Raw genomic sequence first — 18,869 nt, 5'->3', positions numbered from 1 at the left:
CTGTTGTGTTGCCTTGTTGTTTGTCAGAGATCTGTTGAGCACATTGCTGTAAATATTTCTGGACTGTCTGCTGTGTCCCATCAGTGTGCATGTGTGTCCCTGTACCAGTCAGTACTGCTTGCTCCACTGTGCTGAGTGGTGCCTTTGGGCACCCCTTTATTACCATGCTGGTTCTTTTTCGGTCTTTTACCTCTTTATACAAACTTTGATTCAGTTTGTCTCATTTGTTGATTTGCTCTTTTAAGACCAGGTCTCACTATGTAGCTCTGACTGGCCTGGAGCTCACAGAGGTCCACCAACCTCTGCCTCCAGAGTGTTGGGATTAAAGGTGTGTACCATCAGACATCCATCCTGGTCTTGTCTCTTTTAATTAAGAGTTCATTCAAGAAAACTTCCCTTTTGATTGACTCAGATTCAGCTTATTAGATGCCTTGGTTATGACTGCAAAATCTCTGCTGTGTAATATAATATACAGTATCCTTGTTCACAAAAGGATAGCTACAAGACATGCACATCAGGGAGCACAGTCTTGGAGGGCATCTTGGAAATCTTCCTACCACAAAAAACATCATTGAGCAGTTGCTGAAGTCTGGAACACTTGATTAACTCCACCTTGGAGTAATGGTGTGTTTCAGGATGTCTTTGCATGCTAGGCCAGTGCTCCACCACTGGGCTACTGTTAATCCCACTGATCAGAATAAGACCAGAGCCAAATTTGAAGTAAACTTTATTTAATCATATTTTATGTGCATTGGTGTAAAGATGTCAGATTCCCTGGAAATGAGTTACAGACAGGTGTGAGCTGCCACTTGGGTGCTGGGAATTGAACCTGAGTCCTGGAATGGCAGCCAGTGCTCTTAACCACTGAGCCATCTCTCCAACCCCTTGAAGCAAGCTTTAATTGAATACTGGCTAGGTGGATGCACTCTGGCCAGATCCATACCCAGGATCCTGGGAAATGGCCCCAAGTCACAATTTTACAGCAGTTAGGAAGGAAAACCCCCATCAGGTCCAGTCAGAAGCAAGCATACATCCTGATATTTTCCTGCCTGGAATCTAGTACAGATGGGTCAAACTAGCTTGTTTAGAAGAGTGTAGTCGTGTGGCTTATCTCCCATAAGCAACAGCATTTCTGGAACTGTCTGTCCTTGAGCAAGGGGATTGGCAGATAAGAGATTTTGGTTTCTTGGCTCTCTCAGGCGTAGTAATTAAAACTTAAGATGTAATTTTGGCTCTCACACTACCTCTTCAGCCATCTACATTTTATTGAAAGAAGCTAAAACTCAGGAAAATGAAACCATTTGTGTAACTGGTGTTTGGTTTGGTCAGGATCTCTCTGTTGGTCTCCAGATTCTGTGGGGTTTTGTTATTGTTTTAGTTTTTCGAGACAGGGTTTCTCAGTGTAGCTCTGGCTGTCCTGGAACTCACTCTGCATACCAGGTTAACCTCAACTCAGAGCTCTACCTGCCTCTGCCTCCATGCTGGGATTAAAGGGTATGCCACAACCACCCTTTCGACTTCTGTGTTTTATTCTGACAAATGTTGGTTTGTTGGTTTGTTTTGGGTCAGGGTTTCTCTGCAACCCTGACTGTCCTGGAATTAACCTTATAGACCAGACAGACCTTGACCTCCAAGAGATTCAGCTGCCTCCCAAGGTGGGGGCCACCATTGCCCTGCCCAAAATTAAAAAAAAATGTATGTCTTATCTGTTAAATTATGCATCTCAGTCCCGGCTATTTTATTCCCAGCATCTGGCACATGATGGGTATTCAGTAAATATTTATAAATGAATGGGTCTCTAATAATGAATGGGCTTGCCCAGAACTCTTTGTAATCTACCTGCGTACTGAGTCCTGGGATTATAAATGTGAGCCACCCCACCCTGGTTTGAATACTTTTTTTGCCACATATCAGAAGAGCTACCCATTTCTTGTGTGCTTACTCAGGATCAACCATGTAGCAAACTGAGATAAGTCTCAAGTGTGTTTCAGGCATACAAATAGGTCAGCATAGATTCACAATAAACACACCATTTATAGTTCAGGTAAGTGTTGGTGACCAAGGCAGTAAAGGAAACAGTCAGGCTTTTCCTGATCAAACAAGCAGCTCTGTGAAGTGACACAAAGGGATGTGTTGTTACTTGGGTTTTAGTCACAAATCAGACTCTTAAGGCAGACAAGTTGCCAGTGGCTTTGTATTGTTGGGTTGTATCCTTATACTAACTATAAGACCACAAAGACTTCTTAGGATTATGAAACATTTAGATTAAGAAAGTGAGAGGGTTTTATCTGTTTATTTATTTTTCCCTGTTCTTTGGTTTGATTTGTTGTTGTTGTTGTTGTTGTTGTTGTTGTTGTTTTTGAAGTATTTTGTGAGAAAAGACACTTTGAAAACATCTTCATTAGGATACCCTTACTGGATGATACTGCTCCATTTTCTGTGAGGAAGCTTTGCTGTCTCCTTGACCCATGGTAGCCACTCTGCACAGTGATGTGGCGGAGATTTGAAATAACCAAAATAGCCTTTTTAAAATGAATCAGTTTTAATAAAAGGAGAAAGTGGGGTAGCTTACAAAGCCTAGGTTCCAGCGAAGTAGAGAACCAAGCGGAAGAAAACAGGGCCGCCTATCCCAAACCCGGTTCTTTTTTTTTTTTTTAAAGTTGTAAAATTTTCCTTGTTACCAAATTCAGAAAAGAAACTTACATAAGAGAAACAAAGTTTGTAAGATGGAAAAACATAAAAGCATAAAAGGTTGTTAATCTAAAATGATGTTTTACAGTCTAAAAAGATATTTTAGGATGGTAATACAAGTTATGGTAGAAAATGGTTTAGGTATAAAAATTTTATATTCAACAAGATATGATAGATAATAGTCTGGTGTAATGAGTAAGTTCCAGGACTGGCTCCATATACAGGTGAGAAACTTTGTCTCAAAAAAAAAAAATAAAAAAAATAAAACAAACAATAGAGTATTTTCTCCAAATATGCCAAATATAAAAGGACTAGACATGTGAATTCTTACCTCATAATGGTTGTTGTATATAGTTTTACTGTGTTAAGAGTTAAAACCTTTCCTTTTTATTTAGACAAAAAGGGGGAAATGTTGTTGAATAATCTTTTTGTACACTGTGAAGCTGCGTCACCCACTGGTTTAACAATAATCTGAACAGCCAGTAGCTAGGCAGGATTTCCAGGCACAGAGGATGCTCAGAAAAAGAAGGGTGTAGATGCCAGGACACAGAACAAGCAGCATGGGCATTACAGCGTAAAGGTAACATACCCACATAAAAATCATAGATTAGAAACACAGATTAGAAAAAAACAGGGCCGCCTATCCCAAACCCGGTTCTTTTTAAAGGTACCCTGGAGCGGCCACGCCCCTCAGAGAAGGGATTGGTCAGCCACCCCAACATCTCCCCCTTTTTGTCTAAATAAGACAGATTCAGAAACCAAATACAACTATATACAATGGGAACAGATCATATAAAATTACAAGAAGCAAACAATATTAAGCGAGGAACATATAACAGAAATTTTACTAAACATTTTACTTTAGGAAGTCTAAATAATATAGAAGGTAGCTACAATTATCTAATCTTTAACCCATCAAAGATCTGAGAAGGGAAGTAATATTACTAAAGCAACCAGGAAGTACAAACGAGAAACTTCCAAAATGTGCAACAGATGACAGAGACAACTGACTACCTGGGCAATCACACAAAGTCTCGTTAGCAATGTTGAGGCAACCAACTTTGGCTAAGGCCTAACACAACCTGACATACCATTTTTCAACGGCAAGGGACCTTTAGTAGAACTATCCTATCCTGTCTTGGCAAGATAAGACAATTTTGTTTTATCCACTTATGGATATTTTGTATCTTTGTCAGTAGTCGAGGTATGGGCTTTTCTTTGCCCAAAGGCCAGTTCTGCCAAGAAGACAAACTCCCAGTGGAGTGTCTTTGGTGTTCAACGTTTTCTCGGGAGTAGAGCATTGTTGCCAGGAGTGATTGTGTCTCATAAGTACAAAACTCTAGGTTAGATTAAAGGCCATGTTCTACAGCTCTTCGAAGAGGTCGAAGATTATACTATCTATACTAAATATAGTCTCTATGTATCTAAAAAACCTGATTATCCTAAATATAAATATGACAAACATATAATTCTCAACACCTATCTAACTTTATGACTAATAGGATAAACAACTGTGTAATAAATGAAGACAATGATTTCCAAATGTAAACAGGGTCATTACATAAATAATATCTGAGGTAGAAATGTACATTGTAATATGGTAAACAATGTCATTACATAAATAATATCAGAGGTAGAAATGTACATTGTAATATGGTATATATATCTCAATATAACAATTGTTTCAAACAGGTAGGATCATACTCTCATACAATGTTCAATATATCAATATATAAGAATCAGCATCAATACAGTTTTCTAAAAAAACAACTCACAAATATCAATCATTCCTTCAGACCAGTTAATCCCTCCTTTTTTTTACATGTATGTATGTATGTATATATATATATATACATATATATACACATATATATACACACACATATATATACACATACATATATATATATACCACTGAGTCCATATAATACCTCCCTCATCCCCTCAACCCTATACCAACCACCAATTAGTGTCCCTAAACCTGAGGGCAAACTCTGTTGGGAGAGGGGGGCGTCGTCATCTAAGATTGGTTCCAGCTGACATAGGGGCGACTTTCTTCTCAGGGGGTTCTGTGAAAGCAAATGATGGTAAAATACCCAGGGTAACATTTGATCTAAGAAGAATGTATCTAGCCTCTGAATGTTTTGAGGAGATCGGCCAGAATGTTGTCAAAAATGCGCACTATTCAAAAGTGTTCTGTGCAGTTGGTACCAAAAAACAGGCCTAATTTTAGCACTATAAAAAACATGATGTCATAATAACCAGTTGGAGTTGATGTTGTGGGGCCCCATCTTCATCCTGGAAATTTCAAAGATTACTGAAGAAAAAATTTGTTGTTTGTTACGGGAAAGGTAAACATTATCTACAAAGATATATACAGACATATATATATTCAATGAAAGGTGTATTAAAGACAGACACAGATATGAGGGAAGGCACAGAAGGCAAATATATTAGTATCATCATTATTATTATTATTATTATTATTATTATTATTATTCTGTCCCATAACATGACTCCTGACCTGAGATAGAAACTCTGAGAAATCTTTTATAAACAGGCATGGAATTGGAGAGGGACTGGGCCAGAGTCCAACTCCAAAAACCAGCTCTAAATATTTATAAAGAAATGCACATTGAGACACATTTAAACGGAGATTTGAAATAACCAAAATAGCCTTTTTAAAATGAATCTGTTTTAATAAAAGGAGAAAGTGGGGTACACTTACAAAGACTAGGTTCCAGCAAAGTAGAGAACCAAGCCGAAGAAAACAGGGCCGCCTATCCCAAACCCGGTTCTTTTTAAAGGTACCTTTTGCCCCTGGAGCGGCCACGCCCCTCAGAGAAGGGATTGGTCAGCCGCCCCAACAGCACAGTAGTCCTTCTGGGGCTAACACTACCCACTCAGTCGTGACCTTCAGCAAATCTCTGTTTCTGTTTGCTGTTTTTCACCCACAAATGGGAGGTTTGGATAGATACTTAATCTGATGTGCTTTTCCAGATAAGGACATTAAACAGTATAACCCTCAGTGGAGGGTTATAAAATATGAGAAGGAATCTCGTATTTCCCTTGCTGAACTAACTGGCTTGAATACAGATTTTGTTCTGAAAAATCATAGAATATAACTCTTTTGTGGCTGAAGAATATAGAAAATATATTACTTGTGTCCTAATTATCTTTTGCCCTATTCTGTTTTCTTTGTGGCGCTAGCCGAAAAAGAAGAACATGTCTGCCTACCAGGTGTTCTGTAAAGAGTACCGGGTAACCATTGTGGCTGACCATCCGGGTATAGGTAAGAACCTTTCCTAGCTTTGGGTTTTGTTCTGTTTTGTTTTTACTTTCTACTCTCTGAAGCAGTGCATTTAATTAATTGGATTATCATGCAGCATTAGAATACAAATTGAAGTGATCTTGGGCTGTTCATTCCTGCAATCCCAAGGAGGCTGAGAGGGGCTGTGCTACAGAATAAGCCCCTATCTCAAACAGATTGTAATTCCTCAGGTCTGCAAAATACTTTATCTCACCCTGCCTACAAAAGAGTTTTCCAGAGATTGATGATGTCAGAGGTCTTCATCAGTTGCTTCCACCTCATTTTTAATTATTATTAGTATTTTGTATGTTTTCTGTTACGTAGCTCTAGTTGTTGTGGAACTCCCTCTAGGCTGTCCTCAACTCACAGAGCCTTTTTCCCTCTCTGGGATTAAAGGTATGTGCCACCATGTCAGCTCCATCTTATTTACTTATTTTTTCATTTTTAATGTATGAGTGCTCTGTCTGCATGTATGCCTGTATTCCAGAAGAGGGCATCACATTCCATGATGGTTGTGAGCTACCATGTGTTTGCTGGGAATTGAACTCAGGACCTGGAAGAGCAGGCAGTGCCATCTCTCCAGATCCTTATTGAGGGGTGTGTGTGTGTGTACGTGTGTGTGTGTGTACATGTGTGTATCCATGACAGTGGAGGTTAGAGGACAACTTGTAGGAGTCGGTTCTCCCTGACATATGTGTCCCAATGATTAAACTTAGGTTCATCAAGCTTAGAGGTGAGTGCCTTTATCCTCAGAGCCATTTTATTGGTGTCGTCTTTCTTTTTGAGTCAGGGTCTCTCACTTAACCTAGAACTCATCTATTCTGCTAGGCCGTACGGCTAGTGGGCTCCAGAGTTCCTCGTGTCTCTACAGTGCTGAGATTCTCTATGTGCACTGCTACACCTGGTTTTTACATGAGTTTTGAGGAATCTAAATTCAGGTCCTCGTGGTTATATGGCAAGCACTCTGTCCATAGAGCCATAGTCCCAGTATGTATTTCCTAACCAATGAAAGAGGAAAATATGCTGGGTGCTGGTGGCACACACTTTTAATGTCAGTGCTCTTTTTCTTTTTTTCTGTTTTGTTTGGGGTTATTGTTTGTTTGTTTGATTGATTTATTTATTTATTTATTCATTTATTTATTTGTTTATTGAGATAGGGTTTCTCTGTTTTCTCTGGCTGTCCTGGAACTAGCTCCTGTAAACCAGGCTGGCCTCGAACTCACAGAGATCTATCTGCCTCTGCCTCCTGAGTGCTGGGATTAAAGTTGTGCACCACCACCACCCAGCAACCCCCCCCCCTTTTTATGATATAAATTAAACAGATATAGGATCCAGGCCCATGTCTGTGATCCCTGGGTTGTGGGGGGCTAATCTAAAAAGATCACAGGTTTCAGACCAACCTGGGCAGTTATAGCAAGGTCTTGTCCCAAAAGAAACAAACAGCAACAACAACAAAAAAACCAATGCATCAATGCACATAAATAATGCAAAATATGCCTTGTATTTCCAAGAGTGTAGGCTTTGAGCTCCCTTGCATGTATTTTGTAGTATTGGTGCTTGTCTCTGTGTTAGCACTTAGTGAGATGAGCAGACACTACCCTGACCTCACACAAGTCATGTTATATCTCTGTCTCATTGGGCTTATATATAAAGTGGTTGTCCACGCCACAGAGGTGCTGTGGAAAAGTAGATATTGCCAGGCATGGTGGGGCACACCTTTAATCCCAGCTCTTGGGAAGCAGAGGCAGGGGGGTCTCTGCCAGCCTGGTCCACAAAGTAAGTTCCAGGATGGAACTACACCGAGGACTACACAGAGAAATCCTGTCTTGGGGGAAAAAAGAAAAAGAACTCTGCTCCACCAAACCCTTTTCCAGTTTCTGCTTCCCCAGTCTTCTGTTTTCTTACAGTGCTTTTTTTGTTTGTTTTGTTTTGTTTTGTTTTAACTCTTTTGTATCAGATTTTGGGGAACTTAGTAAAAAACTGGCCGAAGTATGGAAGCAGTTACCAGAAAAAGACAAACTGGTAAGTCTGTTTTCTTGCCTAGTTTTCATTGATTTTGCCTGCCCACCACACAATGTAAATGGAGGTGGCACTTTCATTTCCTGACTGCACAGTCCCAAATAATCACACAGAAACTCATATTAATTACAACCTCTTGGGCCTGTAGTTCAGGCTTATTACTAACTAGCACTTACATTTAAAGTAACCCATTTCTCTTAACCTATGTATATTGCCATGTGGCCTTGGCTTTTACTAGTCTGCTGTCAGGTTGATTCTTGGGTGCTGCTCGCCTCTTTCTCCACTCTGCCCCTCCTCATCCATGTCTTCAGTTTGATTGTTCAACCTAACCCTATCTTGCCTGGCTCTTGGTCAAACAGCTTTTATTATTTACCAATGGGAACAATACATATTTACAGTGTACAGAAGCATCCCATTGCAACACAACACTGAGAATAGAGAGAAAGAAGCCATAGAAGGGGCTGGCAGAGGACATGGTCACTGTTGAGCCTTTTTTACAGGCTTTTCTTGCTGTAAGGAGATTGCCCTTTTCTACTGCTGTCTACTTTTCCCCAAAAAGCATGTTTAAGTAAAACAAAAAGGTGATTAAAATATTTTTAAAAAATCTAAAGTCACAGCACCCTACTGCAGATGCCAATTGGCCATGGTCTTGGGACTGAGGATCCTCACCCTCTAAATAAGAAAAGCGTGGGATTCCCTTAGCCAGACTCTGGGACTCCATTCTCATTAGCCATTAGCAATGTATTCTCTTATCAAGAAGCTAATAAGACTTCTGGGTATGGTGGCTCATGCCTGTAATCTCAGCACTTAGCATGAAAGTTGTGGGTTCAAGGCCAGTTTGGGCTATATGACAAGTCTGTTTTTTGTTTTTGTTTTTTAAAAAATAAAAAAGAGCCAGCAAGGCGATGTTAGCACATCTAAATCACATGCAGTTGCATCCCCGTCTTTGGTACAAAGGTAGTGTGGGAGCTAGAATTGCAATTCTTCCTTTAAAGAACGACTTTTTTAGATGATGCAGCTCTTTTCCACCCAGATTATTCTTGATAGCTGTTTTCCACTGCCAGGCAGGTTAGAGGAAGTGGTTAGCCACGTGGTCATTATACTGAGCCAGGTGTTTGCTATGTGACCTGCGTTTAACCTTAGAGTATTCTAACGGTACTGCCACTTGACGCTTAGCTCTAAAGAGTGGATGTTTATAGGCCTGCATTTAAGATACCAGCTTATCAGCTTGAACCCACTTGAGTGACCTAAGATCCTAAGTTACTGTTCCCTCTCCAACTTCTCCCAGCTCTTTGCTCCCTTTCTGCTTCCTCTTTTGCCTTTCTTTTTGAATTTTGTGTGGCTAATCTGTTGCAGATCTGGAAGCAAAAGGCTCAATATCTGCAGCACAAACAGAACAAAGCTGAAGCCACGACTGTGAAGAGAAAAGCGTCCAGTGCGGAAGGTTCTGGGAAAGTCAGAGGTACAGTCACTTCTCTCTTCTGCTTTGAACGGATCTTCTCTAATGCCCTGTGAATTCTGCTTCTTTGCTAGGAAGTTGGGAGAGCAAACAGCTTATAATAGAAGTAAGCCTTGACAGGCTACATAAAAGAAGTATAAATTTAGAAACTGTAAGAAGTCAGAGACTTTGCTTTAAAGATCCAGAAAGTAAGTCAGGGCAGGGGCCTTCTGCCTGCATGTAATCCAGTAAGCAGGAGAGTGACAAATTCCAAGCTATAGCCTGAGCTACATAGCAAATTGTAGACTAGTCTGGGCCACACTGAAACCCTGTCTTTAAAAAAATAAAAAGGATCTGAGTGCATTCCCAGTCATACCTGCATTTTTGTTTATTTGCTTATTTTTCTTGCAACGCTTTAAATGTATACAACTAGGGGCTGGAGAGATGGTTCAGCAGTTAAAAGCACTAGCTATTCTTGCAAAGGACTAGGGTTCAAACCCCAGCCTCAACCTTGCTCACAACTGACTATAACTCCAGTTCCTCTTCTGACCTCTGGGCACTGCACACATGTAGGTATGTAGACCTGCATGTTAGGCAAACACTCCATACACATAAAATAAATATAAATAAAACATTTTTTAAGCAAAACTATTATCTCAAGGATCACACAAAAGTAGTCAAGTAGCCAGACAGTGGTAGTGCACGCCTTTAATCCCAGCACTGGGAGGCAGAGACAGGTGGATCTCTGCGAGTTCAAGACCATTCTGACCTGCAGTGCAAGTTCTAGGACAAGCTCCAAAGCTGCACAGTGAAACCCTGTCTCCAAACAAACAAAGTCAAGCTAATTTTAGCTCACAAACATAAGTTAATTAATGCCTTGTATAGTTTTGTTTTGTTTTTTAAAATTTATTTATTATGTATGCACTGTTGCTGTCTGCATACATGCCAGCACACCAGAAAAGGGCATCAGATCTCATTATAGATGGTTGTGAGCCCCCATGTGGCTGCTGGAAATTGAACTCAGGACATCTAGAAGAGCAGCCAATGCTCTTAACCTCTGAGCCATCTTCGGCCTCCATCTGGTATAGTTTTTTAAGACGGAAAATTGTCATTTTTTTGTGATGTTGAAGGCCATAGACAAATTTTTATCCCTCTGTTCTCAGCTTCTTCTGTGGGAGTACTGTCACCCCAAAAGAAGTCTCCACCCACTACAATGCTTTTGCCAGCCTCACCAGCCAAAGCCCCTGAAACAGAGCCCATTGATGTTGCTGCTCATCTCCAGTTGTTGGGAGAGTCCCTCAGCCTCATTGGACACCGCCTGCAGGAGACAGAGGTAAGCACAGCACTCACTAGCAGGATTCTTGTGTCCTATGCCATTTAGATCCATTTGTTCATTTAGTGAACAACTACTTTATGCAAAACTGTGCCAAGTACCCATGGTATAGTGAAAAGCTGTCTAAAAGTTCAGAGTCTGACTACTGACTCTCAGAGTTACATCATTATACTATTCTTTATAAACAGCACTAAGAGAAGTCAAGATACCCTGACAAGGTTTTAGTCTTTAAAAGGTCAGTGGAAGAACTGGAGAGATGTCTCTGTAGTTAAGAACACTGGCTGCCCTTTCCAAAGATCAGGACTCAAATCCCAGCACCCACAAGTAGCTCACAACTGCTTACAACTCTAGTTCTGGGAAATCTGGAGCCCTCTTCTGGCCTCCTTAGGCACTGTATGCATGTGGTACACAGACATACATGTGGGTAAAACACCCATACATATAAAATAATTTCTTTAAAAAAATTAAGTGTAAGCCACACATGGCAGCACAGCCCAATAATCCCAGAACTTGGGAGGCTGAAACAGGAGAATTGCTGCAAGTTCAAGATCACCCTAGACTACAGACTGAAATCCTGTCTCAAAAAAATAAGCCCAAGTGAATTAAAATGCATTGGAAAAAATAGTGGACACCCTGGCACCTTCTGAGAGCTGGGATTGTTTTAATGCAGTTTCTGCAATTCTGAATGATCAGACAAGATTATACAGGAATGGGCTGGAGAGATGGCTCAGAGGTTAAGAGCATTGCCTGCTCTTCCAAAGGTCCTGAGTTCAATTCCCAGCAACCACATGGTGGCTCACAACCATCTGTAATAGGGTCTGATGCCCTCTTCTGGCCTGCAGGCATACACACAGACAGAATGTTGTAGGCATAAATGAATGAATGAATGAATGAATGAATGAATGAATGAATGAATATTTTTTTAAAAAAAAGATTAGGCCGGGTGATGGTGGTGCACGCTTTTAATCCCAGCACTTGGGAAGCAGAGGCAGGCGGATCTCTGTGAGTTCGAGACCAGCCTGGTCTACAGAGCTAGTTCCAGGACAGGCTCCAAAGCCACAGAGAAACCCTGTCTCGAAAAAACAAAACAAAACAAAACAAAACAAAAAAAAAAAAAAAGATTATACAGGAATAAGAAGAGTTCCCATCATGCTCTGAGAATCCCAGCATTCAGGAGCCAGAAGCAGGAAGATAATCACAAGTTTGAAGCCAACTAGAGGTATAGCATGAAAAAGAAAGGGTCCTAGGAAAAAGCTCACAGGGCTCGACCTTACACAAAGACAGCTAAGGAATGCTGAGAGCAGAATAAATAGTCTTCCCTGGGGAAGAGCATACCAATTGATTATCCAGTACCAAACAGTCAGCCTGAAAGCATATATACAAGTAACATTATACAGGCTGTGCAGGTTGTATTTATGTGTTTTGGAGAAAAATACACACATGACATCCCCACATATGTAACAACAGTTAATGAGTAAAAGCGGCATAAGTCTGAAAGAGAGCAAAGAGGGGAATGTGAGAGGGTTTGGTGGAAGGAAAGGGGGAAATGATGTAATTATATTACAATCTCAAAAGAATGAAAGGAGCTGTGCACTCACCTTTAATCCCAGAACTCAGGAGGCAGAGACAGGCAGATTCCTGTGCATTTGAAGCCAGCCTGCTGTACACAGTGAGTTCCAGGACACCCAGAGCTACATAGAGAGATCTTGTCTCAAAAAATGAAAAAAGAGAAAGAAAGGGGCTGGAATAACAGCACAACTGCTGGAAGAGGAGGCTGCTTGGAACTAGAGTTATGGACAGCTGTCAGCTGCCACATGGGTGCTGTCCTAACTCTAGTCCCAGGGGATCCAGGCACCCTCTCTAGCCATTCACACTGATAGTGCACAGAATATAGGCAGGCAGTACACTTTCACACATAGAAGTACAATCTTTTGTTGCTTTGATTAGAATTAAAAGAAGAAAAGAATGTGGACGATAAATGGTGCAGTGCTGGTGCCTATTTGTCCTCTGAAAGTGCTCGTTTCTAACCCGTCTGCTCCTCAGCTAACTCAGGGGTGGCACTTCAGTGCTCACCTCTGAGACATTTTAGCGAAGGAATTATTGTATGCTATTAAACCATTTTTAAGTTAAAAAGTCAATGCAGAAATATAAAAGCTAATGACTAGTTTTTATGCAAATATTAAATTGTCATTCAAAGCTCCAGGATTGAATCTATATCTGAGTTCTTTGGCTAGTTTCTAAAAATTCAACAGGAGGTGAAAGAATGTGGGCCTTCTCATAAATGCTCAAACACCCAAGTAGGTAAAAAAGTATTTCCAATAAAACGCTGTTATCATTATTGAATTTTCACATTTAACCATTATATTTTCTAAAAAGTTGAGAGTAAAACAGTTTTAAGCACCATTCATTGTCCATATCCTTACTTTTTGTTTGGAAATGTTTTCTTTTATTTTCTAAGACAGGGTTTTTCTGTGTAACAGCCAAACTGTCCAGGTACTCAGACTGTAAACCAGGCTGGCCTTGAATTTAGAGATCCATCTGTCTCTGCTTCTTGAGAGCTGGTATTAAAGGCGTGCGCCACCATCACCCACCTGTCAAATAATATTTTTGACTTCTATGAGATTATTCCAAGAATTTACAGAGTAGAAAAACCTAAATGTCTGTTGACTGTCTTAGGATGCTTACTACAGTCTAATTGGAAGGTAATTTTATGTAATAAACAGTCAGAAACATGCACACATGTGTGAAGAGCTGCTTTGAGAATTTGTGCATACACCATAGGCAACAGACACCCAGCTACATGCCCACAGCTAGCACTTACCCCTGTGTACAGTGTTTGATCTTATATCATTCAGCATCAATGTGCTAAATACAGTTAACTCACAGTCCACATAGGACTGAGCTTATATTATGCCATTCCAACAGCATGTATGCTATTTAGAATTGGGAATTGAGGCTGAGTGGTGAGCATGCCTGTAACCCCAGAAATTGGGAGGCTAAGGCAGGAGGATGACAAATTTGAAGCCAGCCTGCAGTACATAACATAACAGTGTCTGCAAAAGAAACATCCAAAAAACCTGAGTAACTACAACCATGGAAAGGGGAACAGCAGATAAGGAATGGTTACCATAACCAGAAAGAGTTTATAGATTCTGTTGTCCACTTATCATTTGTAACAGCCTTAATAAAAATATGATTCACATGCCAAAATTTCACCTTTTACAGTGCAGGATTTAGTGGCGATACTCTTCAGAGTTTTGGGCCCTTCACTATCGCTAAAACATTATCATTACCCCAGAAAGAAACTCAAAGCCTGGGACTGGAGAGATGGCTCAGTGCTTAAAAACACTGACTGCTCTTCTGGAGGTCCTGAGTTCAATTCCACCTACTATATGGTGGTTCACAACCATCCAAAATGAGATCTGGTGCCCTCTCTGGCCTTCAGGCATACATGCAGTCAGAACACTGTATATTTATATAATATTATATATATGTGTATATATAATATGTTTATTATATGATAAATAAATATTTTTAAAAGAAAAGAAACTCAAAGTCCATTAGCACTCATTTGGTTTCCCAAAGGTGTATGTGTGTGAGTGTAATTAAGGTCCAAGTGTGCAGTCACCATGGAGGCCAAGAGGATTCCACTCCCCTGAAGCTGGAGCTAGAAGTGGTTGTGAGCTACCACATGGGTGCTGGGAACCCAAGTCTTCTAGAAGAGCAGCCTGTGCTCTTAACTCCTGAACCATCTCTCCAGTAATGAACAGCATAGTGGGTTTGTAACTATTAAAATAGTTAAAGTCCATGTGTATGCTGCCTGAAATTGCATACCACACTTTCAGGAGCATTGATTTACATAGTTCATTAGTGTAAGCATTGAATACCTGAGCCTCATCACAATTTTAGACAACTCTTAATACGAAAAATAGTGCCCACCTGGCTTCCCCTCCTCGTGTTGCTCTCCTGTATTATTGTGACTGTCAAAAGAACAGTGTCGCCTAGGGTTGGTGCTGCATAAGACTGTAGTTCTACTGTGAGGAGCCTGAGTCAGCAAGATTGCTGTGGGTTTCAAAAAATTGAGTTCTAGGGGCCTAGAGGGATGGCTCAGTGGTTAAGAGCATAGACTGCTCTTCCATAGGACCTGTGTTCAATTCCCAGCACCCACATGGCACCTACAATTTTCTGTAACTCCAAGATCTGACACCCTCACACAGACATACATATGGGCAAAACACCGATATGCTTAAAAGAAAAATAAATATAGTTTAAAAAAAAAAAACAAAAAACTTGAGTTCTGGGCCAGACTGAGCTAAAAAAAAAAAGTGAGTCTCTCTCCAAAGGAGAGACAGGAAACATTGTACTGGGTTATGGGAGTCAAAGGCCTGGTGAAAGGGGGTGGGGTGGATAGCTGGAGAGATGTGAACAGAAGACAGCAGGTCCCTGTTCACCCCCTTGGGAAGGGGAAGGAAGATGGAAGAAGGGCCATTGAGGCTTTAGGCTCCAGCCTATTTTAAGCAGATCTTTAGAAGAATCTTCCTACTTACTGTTGAGGTGGGAAGAGAAAGCAGACATCCAAGCCAAATACACAGAAGTATTTGTAGTTTACTGTTCTAGGACTGCAGAGGGTTTTTGAGTAGGCTTTTTTTTTTTTTCGGGGTGGGGCAGGTAGAGTTTTTACTTGACCTTCTGAGAAAATTTGTTTTAGATTGTGAGTGAGGAGACCAGCACTGAGGAGAGAAGGTACAGCAGCAATGTGGTGAAGTGACAGAAACTTAGCAGTTATTGATTGCATGCGAGTGAATTCCAGTAGCCTGTGGGTCCGGCCTCTCACAGATCCTCTGCTGACTGTCCACAGTGCCTTTTGTTGCTGTGTTTTATCAGGAAGGTAGAAAAGAGGAACAAGACCTTACAAACAGGAGAGAGTTGAGCAGGAAGAGCAACTAAGGTGCAACTCAGTTGCCATCTGCTTTTTTCTTGCAGGGCATGGTAGCAGTGTCCGGCAGCTTGTCAGTGCTCCTGGATTCCATTATCTGTGCTCTTGGCCCTTTGGCATGCCTGACCACACAACTACCTGAATTGAATGGCTGTCCCAAACAGGTCTTGGTGAGTTTGTTGTTGTTTTCCTTAACTTTTTTAGACTGGGGCCTTTTGGAGCCAAAAAAACCTCCTTAATGAGCATACCAAGCACTGCCCCTGAGGCTTGGTGGCACATGGCACATCTGTCACATATTATTGTCCCTCAGAACATGCCATTTCCACAACAGTAGTTTAGAGAGAAGCAGTGTAATCTAGTCCTTACGGGGCTCCAACTCAAAAGGCAGCAGAGGGACTTCTTCCTGCTGCTGGGTCTAAGGTGAGGAGGCATAAGCAAAGAAGCTCCTGGCATAGCTGACAGCAGCATGCCCAGCTCACTTTCCCTCTCTCCCTGCACATAACATGTCTTAGGGACTACACTGAGGCATGCTGCAATTGAGCCCTTTCTCCTTTTTGCAGTCAAGCACGCTGGACAACATTGCATACATCATGCCTGGACTGTGACCTCCAAGAAGCCTGGGACAAAAACCTGTCTACCCCTTTACTAGTTTATGTATATATGACTGTTCCAGATCTTCCACTGATCTCTGGGTGTAGGTTTTAAATTTTTATATCTATATATACATATATATATATATATATATATATAAAATGTACAGTATATACATAGGATTATAACTGCTTTTAATAATTTTATGAAATGGCAAGGATTCAGCTAAAAAGGACTTTGACATGAATGTGGACTTGGATTATTTCTTGTGTGAAAAAATATCTGCCTTAAAAATCAGTGTAATTTGGGGAATAGGGGCTTATTCTGGGTGCCATGTGTATCTCATTATAGACAGCTAAAATGTGATTTTTTTTCCAAGCTTGCTTGTACCTCCAAACCCATCACTGACCATTTGCCTTACCTGTCTTATAATTGGAACTATAGTAAAGATTATGGGAGGATGCCAGCTGACTACAAACTGTTTGACTCAAAGTGACCCGGGAGAGTTGGAGATAGATGACTTAGTTGGACTGATAGGGGACTCATTCCAATTCCTACTAAGCAGGTATTTGTGTCTCCAGTTTTATTGTAACTGTTGGTACCACAGTCATGTGATTCTTGGCAGAAGAGAAATACTTTGGAGAGGCCAAAACTGTTGGTGCCACCTGTGGAACCTGCTTTGGCTAGCCAAGAAAGCATGATCTGTAAAAACCAAAGCTGGTATCTTTCGTTGGCAGCATTGGTTAACCACCGAATCCTGGGAGATCTGCAGCTTCTTGGTTCAGCTCTGGTTCCCCTGGCAGGCAGATTATGCTCTGCATCCCACACACATGTGGATCACAACGGAGTCATCAGTTCTCAGTTGGTTATATCTATATAACTGTGTGTGAGCGTATATTTTAATTATGTGTATTTATTTAGAATTTTTAGATTTTAATTTATCCTGTAAATTTCTGTATATATAATTTAATAACAAGCCTCCACCAGCAGTAGCATGTGGAGCACACAGACTTGTCATTTCTTCGTGTCTGCCTAAAAGCTCCAGGTCATCCATGTTAAGATGTTATGATTCAAAAAGGAGCTTCATGGCTCTCAATAATGTTAGGAAAGTGAAATAGGAATATCACAGTTCCCAACTGCCCTGATTCCCAAAGTACCAGATCTGCTTCCCCATTAGAAGATAGTTGAGCACTCCAGGGTTGTTTGGAAACTTGGTGTGAGATGCCCTTCCCTCCAAAACTGTGCTGAGGTAACCATGCTTTCTTCCTCTGGCCTACATGGAACAGAGCAGCATAATAATAAACGCTTGGACCATGTAGCCAGCTGCCATCCTGTTTAGTTCCTTCCTATAGCCTCGCTCTGCTTCACAGCTGAGAGTCTCACAGTGTTCTGGACATTCAGTCCCTTTCTCAGCTCAGAACAGTTTTGAGATTTAATCTGGCAAGTGGAGAAAGAAACAGGAATATGCGGGAACTGAAATCAAGAAGAGCAGAAATTTAAATTTGAGTTAACAGGTCAGAACCTCATTTGAACCTGCAGAAGTTTCCTTTGAGAAATGGTGTGAAGGAGAGGCCAAGAAGACACATGGTGCAGGACGCAGCCAGTCAGTCAGTCCTCCATTGTCACTGCTACAGACAGCAATGAACTGGTGAGAACCGGCCTTTGCGTGTTTGTTTTCCTCTGGAGCCTAGCCCTACTGTATTTGTATTAAAGATTTGTACACATTTGTATAATAATCTGTAACTTGTGGTATTTGGTACTATTAGAGGAAAAACTTTGGATTCAGGCCCTCTTGCTGTTTTTATATCATTGTTTTGTTTTTTAAATAAATCCTAGTGGTTTGATGCAAATCATACTGCAGTTGTATAAAGAAACAAAATTTTGTACTTATATTAAAGATCTCATTTTTAATATTTGTAGTCCAGTCTTAGCTGTCTTTTCCCTAATTGGGTTAATTATAGTTGCTATAAAATTATAAAACCTGTCATTCACTCTATTCTACCCTAATTTTTTTCTAAAAGTGGATGGGGACTGGAGAGATGGTTCAGCGGTTAAGAATACTTCCTGCTCTTGCAAAGGACCCAAGTTAGATCCCAGTTCCAGAGTATCAGGCACCCTCTCTAGCCTCTTTAGACACTAGCACACAAGTACATATACCCACACAGATATACCACCATATACATAATTAAAATTAAACAATTTTAAACCAAAACCTGAAATAGAGGTCAAGTCTTCATATTCCTATCTATCGTGGGTCTTGGGGTCCCAAATATCACTTGCATATTGTAAAACTAGAGAATCTGATCATTGTGGCACTAATTCTTGGCGAATAAAACCATGTACATTATGGTATTGGCCTAAAGTAAGTATCCATCGATCTTTTGTCAGGGTTACATGAAAATCCTATGCTGAAAACATACAGCTTATGGTTCCAGGAGCTTCCAGAGTCTTGTCTTGTCTTTTTTTTTTTTAAGATTTATTTATTTATTTATTATGTATACAATATTCTATCTGTGTGTATGCCTGCAGGCCAGAAGAGGGCACCAGACCC

The 18,869-nt window shown here is 40.7% G+C and overlaps 1 protein-coding gene across 4 annotated transcripts in view; it reads left to right on the top strand.

Annotated features, from left to right (window-relative positions):
- Positions 1–18,229, top strand: part of Hmgxb4 (HMG-box containing 4) — a 41,612-nt gene extending 23,383 nt beyond the window's left edge. For all 4 annotated transcript variants that reach the window (XM_038313325.1, XM_038313324.1, XM_038313328.1 and 1 more), the window contains 6 exons: positions 5,902–5,983; positions 7,959–8,023; positions 9,377–9,482; positions 10,622–10,791; positions 15,775–15,897; positions 16,288–18,229. In XM_038313325.1, the coding sequence (XP_038169253.1) occupies positions 5,902–5,983; positions 7,959–8,023; positions 9,377–9,482; positions 10,622–10,791; positions 15,775–15,897; positions 16,288–16,332 (591 nt within the window). In that variant the 3' untranslated portion in view covers positions 16,333–18,229. The remainder of the gene's footprint in view (positions 1–5,901; positions 5,984–7,958; positions 8,024–9,376; positions 9,483–10,621; positions 10,792–15,774; positions 15,898–16,287) is intronic.
- The last annotated feature ends 640 nt before the right edge of the window (positions 18,230–18,869 follow it).

The sequence above is a fragment of the Arvicola amphibius genome, chromosome 15 (assembly GCF_903992535.2).
Source record: "Arvicola amphibius chromosome 15, mArvAmp1.2, whole genome shotgun sequence".
NCBI classification, from domain to species: Eukaryota; Metazoa; Chordata; class Mammalia; order Rodentia; family Cricetidae; genus Arvicola; species Arvicola amphibius.
The sequence above is the reverse complement of the archived record's forward strand: the minus strand, read 5'-3'. Positions and strand labels throughout refer to the sequence as shown.